Source organism: Neomonachus schauinslandi, chromosome 3 (assembly GCF_002201575.2).
Source record: "Neomonachus schauinslandi chromosome 3, ASM220157v2, whole genome shotgun sequence".
NCBI lineage: Eukaryota > Metazoa > Chordata > Mammalia > Carnivora > Phocidae > Neomonachus > Neomonachus schauinslandi.
Window position 1 is genome coordinate 155,314,872 of NC_058405.1, and position 10,486 is coordinate 155,325,357.

Consider the following 10,486-nt stretch of genomic DNA (forward strand, 5'->3'; position numbering starts at 1 on the left):
ACGGGCACTGGGTGGAATACTCTGAAAGGATTATAAAGGAACATGAAAAAACTTTTGGGGTAATGGATAATGTTCACTATCTTGATTGTGGTGATGGTCTCAGGGATGTTTGCAAGTGTAAAACTTACCAAATTGAAAAAAAATTTTACACTTTTATATGTGCAGTTTGTTAATTACATCTCAAAAAAGCTGTTAAAAACTTAATAGAACCTAGAACACAAAAGTATAGTACATATTCATAATACATCTTCAATAAATATTTATTAGTTTTTCATATAAATAACTTTATACAATAAATTTGAAAACTTATATGAAGTAGATGAATTCCTAGAGAAATGTAACTTACAAAATTGACTCAGGAGGAAAACTGATTATATCCTTTAAAGGAATTAAAGCAGAATTTAAGAACTGTTTCAAAAAGAATAGTGCTGGGGCACCTGGGTGGATCAGTCAGTTAAATGACTAACTCTTGAATTCAGCTCAGGTCATGATCTCAGTGTCGTGAGATTAAGCCCCACATCAGGCTTCTGCTGGGTGTGGGGCCTGCTTGGGATCCTCTCTCTCCCTCTCCTCTTGTCCCTCCCCTGCTCTCTCTCTCTCTCAAAAAAAAGTGCTGTGCCCCCCAAATTTTTATAGGGATATTTTAGCAAATACTCAAAGTGTAATAAATAAAAAGCACAATATAACGAACTAAGAATAAAGCCACATGTTCAATACTCACTATATATGTAAAACATACTAACTCAACAAGAGGAAAAACATCCAATCTTAGTGAAAGAGTATCATAATTACCTCAATGATTGATAGATAAAGCAGAAAAAAATCAATAAGGATAATGATAACTTAAACAATAACCTCAATCCTTAGATAACTATTTTCAGGGAATAGAAATAAAACTCCTCACCTCATTTTATGATGTTAAAATATCTTGATATGAGATCTGTCACAAAAAAGAAAAAATTCCAGATCAATCTCATCCATGGACATAGATACAAAAGTCCTGAACAACAATGACCACAAACCTATCAATGTACAAAAGTTAAGTTATTCGGTTTTTTTGTTTGTTTGGTTTGGTTTTTTATTTTTTATTTTTTGTCAGAAATAAAAGACTGAGGTAACTTGACTCTATAAACCCCTAGAAATGAACCTCGGAAATCCCTTTCATGAAGATGGTGACTAAGGTGAAGAAGGTGCCCCTCCCAAAGGCAAAGCCAAAACAAAAGATTTGAAGGCCAAGAAAGCATGCTGAAAGGCATCTACAGTCACACAGAAAAGATCCAGATGTCATCTACATTCCGAGGGTCCAAGACACTGCGTCTCCAAAGGCAACCCAAATATCCTCAGAAGAGCATCCCCAGGAGCAACAAGTGTGATCACTATGCCATCGTCAAGTCCCCCCTGACTACCCAGTCAGCTATGAAGAAAATAGAAGACAACAACACACTTGTTTTCATTGTGGATGTCAAGGCTAATAAGCACCAGATCAAACAGGCTGTGGAGAAGCTCTATGACATTGATGTGGCCAAAGTCAATATTCTGATCAGGCCTGATGGAGATAAGAAGGCATATATTTGACTGGCTCCTGACTATGATGCTTTGGATGTTGCCAACAAAACTAAAGAATATAAGAACTGAGAACATAAATGGCAAGATTTCATTCCTTTTGATGGCTGCATAATATTCCAGTGTGTGTGTGTGTGTGTGTGTGTGTGTGTGTGTATAAACCACATCTTCTTTATTCATTCATCTGTCGATGGACATCTTGGCTCTATCCATAGTTTGGCTATTGTGGACATTGAATGGAGCACTGGGTGTTATACGAAAACAATGAATCATGGAACACTACATCAAAAACTAATGATGTAATGGATGGTGATTAACATAACATAATAAAATTAAATTAAATTTAAAAAAAAGAAGTGAGAACACAAATGGAATGCAAATATATCAAAAATACTCACCTTTTTAGTAATCTGGGAAATGTAAGATGAAATCACAATGAAACACCATTGAACATTTACGATATTCATAAACATGTGGCTTATGTCTGTGAGCAATATTGAACTCCGGAATTAGACTGACCCACTCAGGCATGGACCACCCCTGGTGGCCTACATGTAACACAGTGGCTTGGAGATATGCGTGCTTCCTGTGGCCAGCTAGTCCCTAAGAAGAAGAAAGGAGGAAGATTGGGGTTTTGATTGCCCAGTTTCTGCTCCTAAGTTCGTGGTTGGGTAGGTCACTTCTCTTTCCTAGGGTAGAGTATGGGGATAGAGAAGAGTCAGGAGGATTATGTTAATTGACCCCCCTTCAACTAGAAGAAAACTCCAGGAGAGGTAATAAATGCTACTTACTAAAGATAGCCATGTTATAGTTAAGGCAAAACAAGTTATCCTTGGGGCACCTGGGTGGCTTGGTCGGTTAAGTGGCTGCCTCTGGCTCAGGTCATGATCCCAGAGTCCTGGGATCAAGCCCTGCATCCGGCTGTCTGCTCAGCAGGGAGCCTTCCTCTCCCTTTCCTTCTGCCTGCCGTTCTGCCTGCTTGTGCTCTCTCTGTCTCTGTCAAATAAATAAATAAAATCTTTAAAAAACAAACAACAAAAAAAAACAAGTTACCCCCACAATGATATAGTTATTTTTTACAGGGATGGGTAGCCAGCATGTAGAGTAATTTTACGGCAACAGTTGATCACTTGAGGTTTATCAGCACCATAACCAAGTACCATCAAGTTCAACAGAATAAAGAGACACCAGAATTTAAAGAAACAGTATATATTCACTTGTACTTTAGAGAACCATTCTAAATATATAAATTGGCAGTTACTTTTAATAATCTTTAAATTAAAAAATCTTACTAGGGGAATAATTATCACAATGCATGTGGTACAAAATTCAAAGTGTATAAAGTGTGTACAGTGAAGTCTTTCCCCTGCCCTGGCAATTATTCTTAAGAGTTGTTTTTCTAATTATATATCATCAGAGATGTGTTTTATTTCGTTTGCTCTTTCCTCTTGATTTGATGAACACAAAGTCCTCAATTTACAAATGAACTTTTGGAGCATAATTTGCTTTCAAAGCTTTTAGAATTCAGACTACGTAGTAAATTTCTGTTTCTAGTTTCTTTAAGGAGGCTCGCTAGCTTTTAATTACACCTCAAATGTAGAACATGAAATACTGTAATGCCTAATGCATTTAATAACATGGTTTCTGTATGAAATTGTGTTCCAAGTTGTAACTGGGACTTACTCCAAAGTCCCAGCAGAGACCATCCCTTTTCTCTCCCAATCCTTATACTAGAACTTTCAAGCTAATTCTCTGGGAAGTGGGAGGCAAAAACTATACCTATGGTGGTAGACAGGGTAGTAATGGAACTTCTGGGAGAGTAACAATGTACACCATGGGAACCACCTGCCAAATGAAGATTGGTAATTGGACCACAGTGTCACTGAAAGCACCGCAGGAACAGGAGACAAAGCACTCCTGAGTCCCACAAGCTGTAATTTGCTTCTGGAGTATAAGGTCAGAAGTCGCAATGACTGTCAGGCATATAAGTATCTTTAACTTACAGAGACAATGGAAAATACTGACAGTCTGTTAATCATCTACAAATGGTTCCTTTCCTACCTCTTAATTTTAATGGATACAACTTGAAAAGGAAGTATTTTTCATAGTCATTTTTTTTTTACTTTACTTCAAAGTACGAATATTTCTTTTATAGTATGTTTCAAAACCAACTCCACCATCAGAATGTAAGACAATTGTTTTGGTTAGGAAATCCAGAGTAGACATATTTACAGTCTCTTACTCCAGAAATTGAGATAGAACTGTCAAGTAATTAAGCCAAACATTTTCTTTTCTCACTCACTCAGTGTATTGGCCAGATACATTAGGGCAGGGAATATGCTTGGAGAGCAGTCACATAGTCTGGTGGAATGAAGCAGACATGGAAATGAGCAAGGTTTGCAGAGTGATACAAAGAAGGAAGTAGCAAATGATACAAAGAAGGAAGTAGCAAATTCTATCTGGAGCTGGGAGTGGAAGCTGGAAAGAGGAGGGCACTCAAGAGACTTCAGTGAGTGTGACACTTGAAACCACCTTCTATCTCCTGCAAAGAACATGTCATGCACAGAGCAAAGGGACAGAGCTTTTCCAGGGAACTACATTTAGGTGGGGCTTCACCGGCATAAGGGATATATGATGGAATGTGGCATGAGGTGAGTTAGGAGGCTCCAGACCATCCAGATATATATGCTAATGCTTTGCATATTATCTTGTCCATCACACTCCTCTGGAAATCTTTAAAAAACACACACACATTGTTAGTTATTTTTACTCCTATATATACTAACATATATTTAAAAAGCTTTATAAACTTATTAATAAATCGAACAGAGGTTATAAGATAAAAAGTCAAAAGTTGCTCTCCACATTCATACCTAAACTGAGCCCTGCTCACTTGTGGAATATTTTTTTCATTGGTAGAATATATTATAAGCTCTTAGCAATACCAAGATATATAAGTATCAACTATTTCTTTAAAATTTATTTGAGATTTGGAAAATCAGAAACAGATCGGTCTTGTATCTTCAGGAATCTGGTAATTTTTTTCTATATACATATAATACATACAAGTAATTTATCAATTATGGAAAGTGGTGTTTTAAAAATCTTATTTTATAGAATTTTTCAAACCCATACATAAGTGGAGATAATAATATAGTTAACTTCTAAATTCTAATCATCCAGCTACAATGACTAGTAATATTTTCCTTTCTTTTTTTAAAAAAGATTTTATTTATTTGACAGAAAGAGAGAGAGAGAGCACAAGTAAGCAGAGCGGCAGGCAGAGGGAGAAGCAGACTCCCCGCTGAGCAGGGAGCCCTTCATGGGGCTCCATCCCAAGACCCTGGGATCATGACCTGAAGGCAGATGCTTAACTGACTGAGCCACCCAGGCACCCCTTTCTTTCTTTCTTTCTTTCTTTCTTTTTTTTTTTTAAGATTTTATTTATTTATTTGACAGAGAGAGAGACAGCAAGAGAGGGAACACAAGCAGGGGCAGAGGGAGAGTGAGAAGCAGGCTTCCCGCCAAGCAGGGAGCCCGATGGGGGGCTCGATCCCAGGACCCTGGGACCATGACCTGAGCTGAAGGCAGACGCTTAACGACTGAGCCACTCAGGCGTCCTCCCCTTCCTTTCTTAATTCTACACTCTACACCTCCCTTTTTTTGCTGGAGTTTTAAACACTGATTTCAATTTATATCTTCAATTTACATCTTTCACAGATAAATAATAAGTACTAATAAGTACTTCAACTTATATCTTTCACAGATAAATATTTTAAATACATTTACAATATCACTGTCATACACAGCAAAATTAACACACTATTTATTCTGTGTGGTTTATTCTTACCACTAACTCAAAAATGTCTTTTACCTTGATTTATTTGGTTAGGATCGAAATAAGATCTACATATTGCATTGATTTGAGACACAAATTGTATCATTTATTAATTTTCTATCTTCACTTACATCTATTTCTGGATTTGCTTCTCATTTCCATGGTCTTTCTGTCTAATCATGTACCAATACAACATTGTTTCAATTATGCAGATTTATAATATGTTTTTATACTTAGTAGTACTTTTTCCACCCTCAATTCTTTTTTTTTTAAGATTTTTTATTTATTCATTTGAGACACAGAGATACAGAGAGAGAGAGAGAGAGAGAAAGCATGAGCAGGGAGAGAGGCAGAGGGAGAGGGAGAAGCAGGCTCCCCGCTGAGCCAGGAGCCCAATGTGGGGCTCGATCCCAGGACCCTGGGATCATGACCTGAGCCCTCAATTCTTTTCTTGGGGCTTTTCCGGCTATTCTTTTTACTTGTACTTTCAGATAAATTTTGTAATCAACTCATCTAGATTCAGAAAAAAATCTGATGGTAATTTTATTAAATTTATAAATTAACTTAGGGAAAATATGCGTATTTATGATGTAAGTCTTCCTGTCCATGAATATAATGTATCTTTTTGTTTTTTCAAATCTATTTTTTTGTCATCAGGAGTGTTTCATCATTTTTCTTATATAGATTTTACCTATTTCTTATTAAATTTATGCCCCAGTATTATATATTATAAATAGGGTTGCTCTTCCATTATTTCTTCTATCTGCTTATTGTTTGTTTATATTAAGTTATTGACTTATTTATATTAATTTTACATGCTACTTCTTTATTAAATTCTCTTATAATTTCTATTAATTTTTCCATTTGTTTTTTGTTTTCCAGATATATAATCAAGTTACCTGCAAAAAGAGTTAGTTTTTTTTGTCTTCCTTCCAATTCTTGTGCGATTAAATGTGTTCTCTTATCTAATTCCATTGGATAATACCTCTCTTTCCAATGACAAATAGTAATGGACATGGTAATCATCTTTGTCTTCTTTCTACTTTTAGTAATGTTTTCCCATTAAGTAAGATGCTGGCTAATGGGCTGAAGTATCCCTCAATTCCTAGTTAATTAAATATTTTTAATATGAATGAATGTTAAATTTTATTAAATGCTTTTTTTGGCATTTATGAAGGCAATAATCTGATTTTTCAGATTAATATTAATATGATGAGTCATATTAACTGATGTCCTATTATGGAAAAACTCTTGTATCCTTGGAAATGCACTTTGTAAACATATATTATTTTTAAATATACTGTTGGTTCTCTGTGCTAAGATTTAAGATTTTTTTTTTTACATTTCATAAGTGGGATTGGTTTTCTTTCTTCTCTTGTGCTCTGGACTGGATTAAATAGCGTTGGGATGATCTCATCTTCTATGGTTTGATAGAATTCCCCTGTGAATCTTTTTTTTTTTTTTTTGAGTATCAGATTCTTCAGCTCTACCTTAGTTCTACAGAGTGTGGGATTCAGAGTGTGGGCCCTCTTCCCGTACACGTACTGCCAGTGATACTCACCCATGGATTTTGCATTTTGGAACCATCATAGGATATGGAGATGATGAATCTTCCAAGAATTGAGTATAATATTAATACCAAACCTGACAAAGATCATACAAAAAGAAAATTATAGACCAATCTCATTTATTCTGTGAATATACTAAAAATCACTGAATTATATACTTTAAATAGATGAATTTTATGTTATATGAATTATATCTCAGTAAAGCTTTTTTTTTTTTCTTTTTAAGAAAAAAGATTACTATAGCATGATTCCTAGATATCTCACTTAGGGGACTGAACAAATGATGGTGCCACTTACTAATAGTAGGAGTAGAGAAAGATGAATAGGTTTGGAAGGAAAGCTACTGAATTCAGTTTCAGACAGGCTGTAAACTGTAATTGAAGCTATGGAAGGGGATAAAGTTACAGAAGATGGAGACAAACCCATAAAGTAGAATCAAGGGCATATTCACTTTCCTTCATATAATCCTGAAATTCTACATGGAAATAAATTGAGTTTCCAAGTTTTTTAATGCTAGCTGAAATGTCCCTTTGCTTTCCATTTTATTGTTAAAAGATACATGATTAGTTTATCCCAACCAATATCCAATGGAATGGTAATTTGAATTCAATATAATGGTCATTACCAGATACTAAGAGAGTAACAAAGTTTATTTTTAAAACCTTTATCTGGAAATTAGTGTTAAAAGAGTCACCTTCTGACATCAGTGAGAGAAAAGAAACATCTCCTCTATGACTGTCTTCCCTCTGAGGGCTTATGGAAGTTTGACCTATTTGTAGGAGAATGGATGTGATTGAATAAGGTGTCCATTAATTAAGATGAATGAGTTTAAAATTAAGTCAAGTTAAAACTTCAACCTCACAATAAGTCTGGCAAACAATGGAGGATAGTTTGTTTCATGGAGATGAAGGTTTTGTTGTTTTTGTTGGTTAAGGCTTCAAATTGACTTCTGACAAGGAGGCTGCAAGAAGATTCTCTAGCAAATTGGCATCCTGGGGAGAGCCAGGTACTCTGAAAATTTCTAATTAGGAGAAGTTAGAAGTTATATAAGCCCAGCTGCCAAATTGACTGCCTAACCTTAAAAGCCAAACAGATTTACCTTTCTTTCCTTCCTCCTCCTCCTTATCAGAGACCTTGTCTGGAAATAAATCTCAAATTGCAAACAGAAAGTTCTGTGATAAATCAGGTCTAAGAACTAGAAGGGAACTTGTTATGGTTTAACAGATGCTGTGACTCATGCAAGACTTTATATCTAAGCACTCATACTCACAAGTAGTCCTGAATTTGGCTTCAGTGTCAACTAATCCAGAGAGGACAAAAACATGCAGTATGCTATATTGTGTCCACAGAACTTCTGTCACTTAAGCATATTTACATTTCTGAAAGCAGGATAATTTCAGTTTGGAGTCACAGATCCTACTGCCTATAGAAAACTCTAATCAGGATCACCACCATGGATACTGCCCAATTTTGGAAATGATGTTATTCCTGGAAAAAATGTGCCTATAATCATCTGTTTAATAAAAGTTATTTCAGCAGTTGTGGTTCAGAAAATATTTCTAACCCAATTTTCACCTGTCTTTACCAGCCTGGAGATCATACTATAGCTATTCATAAATTACAGCGGATCCAAATTCTATCCTTTTTAAACGGGAGTTTTTTTTTTTCCAAAATGATCATGGTTATTTCTAGGAGTCCCCAAACAAGTGCCTTCCCCATATTCACAAACAAATCTTTCAGCTTTCATCACTATGTGGTACCATTAATTAATTAATTCATTCAGTTAATATGTACTGAGTGCTTTCTGTGTGAGGGGATTTGGCAGAGTCTTACAGATATCTCAGTCCTGGCCCTCTTGGGGCATTCATAGTTTTTTTCCTGGAAAGCTCCAGTTATCATTTGTCAACACGCATTGCCGGCAAGCAGCTGGATGAAATTTTTATCACTGTCTCTGCTGAGGAAGTCCCCCGTGAAACACTTGAACAAGAATATACCGAGAATGCTATCTTTGAATGTTCCTGAAGTCTCCAATCTTATGTGCTGGAACAATGCTGGATTTCATGTGGAGGTGGAGAAAATAACCCTCCTCAATTCTGTGCTCCTCTTTGACGTCTGGATTCCAAATCGGGGCTGCTTCTTCATGAAAAAAAATTTTTTGTAGCTCTTGGGGCTCAAAACCAGTCCTAGAGGCTCAGCATCATGTTTTCATCTTCATCATCCCTCTTGCCTGCCCCAAACCCCATTACTGAACTATGGCACCCAGGAACATCAATGAGAGCAAATATTTTCCAGGTTTTGGTGGTTGTGCTTATGTTAGGAGTGTCTGGACCTCAGTTTAAATGGCCTGTTGCATTATGTAGCATAATTCAAATGCTTGGTCAGGAATCTAGCATATAAAATGTAACCACTTAAAGATTTTGCCCAGAGCTATAGCAAAAAAGTACATGGCTTTTTTCAGTGAACAACTCATCTAGAGCTAGGTGTGTTACTAGGTTGAGAGTGGCAACCAATTCTTGTAGGAATTGACAAGAGTTACCTCTAGAAGATCCAAAGCAAAGTGGGAAATGTGGTTCAGGAAAAGGATTCAGTCCTGAAATACTGAGAAATTATGTTGCCAGGGAGAATGCATGACAACCTCTAAAGGCAAAAAAAAAAAAAAAAAAAGCAAAATAAAACAAAACCAACCAACCAACTGGCAAAAAACAGACACTAGACCAATCAAAACTGTTACGGAGGGGTCAGCCCTGGGAATACTAAGAATAAATTAAAATAAAATTCAATCAATACCAAGTCTGACCTGTTTTGTGGGTGAGTATATACTGTCACCTTGCATGTTTTAAGAATGGTCTTATTCAAAAGTTTCTAAACTACTCTAAAAAAGAATCCAAAATGGGGCTATGATGTAGCATGTATAACACCTGACACAAGATATTATTTATTACTGGAGTGTGGATCAGGTAACTCAGATTTTGAAATTTCTGGTATTTTGCTTGGTGTTGTTCCTTCCACCATTTAAATTACCTCAAAAGGGAATGTTTGTCTTTGCTGAACAGAGCAAAGAGACTCAGTGCCTCTGTCCCTGTGGGTTGGCAGCTGAAATGTTTCACCTTGTTGACCTACATGAACCCTGAGGAGATGGCATGGGTATAGGAAGCCAGGAGGGTGAGAGTCAGTGTCAGCTCTAGAATTAACAGTAACCCCGTTTCGAGGTATTTATCCTAAGTATGAAATTTATCCTAGGTCAGAGCTGTGGACAAATATATTTATTGATAATTCACAAGAATCAAATTTGGATTTGATTCTTGTGAATCAATGTGCAGACCTAAATGTCTGCACAAAGGAGATAAATTAAATAATACCTGATGGTAAGTCCATGAAATAGAATAATACACAACCATTACTGTATTAAATCATAATGTATCATCTTGCATTAAAATCTTATTTCCAAAAACTATATGGTAAGGTGGGAAAATATTTATAATAATGCGTTGTCAAAAAAAGAATATATAAAATAGAT

The 10,486-nt window shown here is 36.0% G+C and overlaps 1 protein-coding gene across 1 annotated transcript; it reads left to right on the forward strand.

Annotated features, from left to right (window-relative positions):
* The first annotated feature begins 1,242 nt into the window (after positions 1 to 1,242).
* LOC110592292 (60S ribosomal protein L23a-like) lies at positions 1,243 to 1,575 on the forward strand. Its single transcript, XM_044913366.1, has one exon. It carries the CDS (start codon positions 1,243 to 1,245, stop codon positions 1,573 to 1,575), a length of 333 nt encoding a protein of 110 aa, XP_044769301.1.
* Positions 1,576 to 10,486: the final 8,911 nt, after the last annotated feature.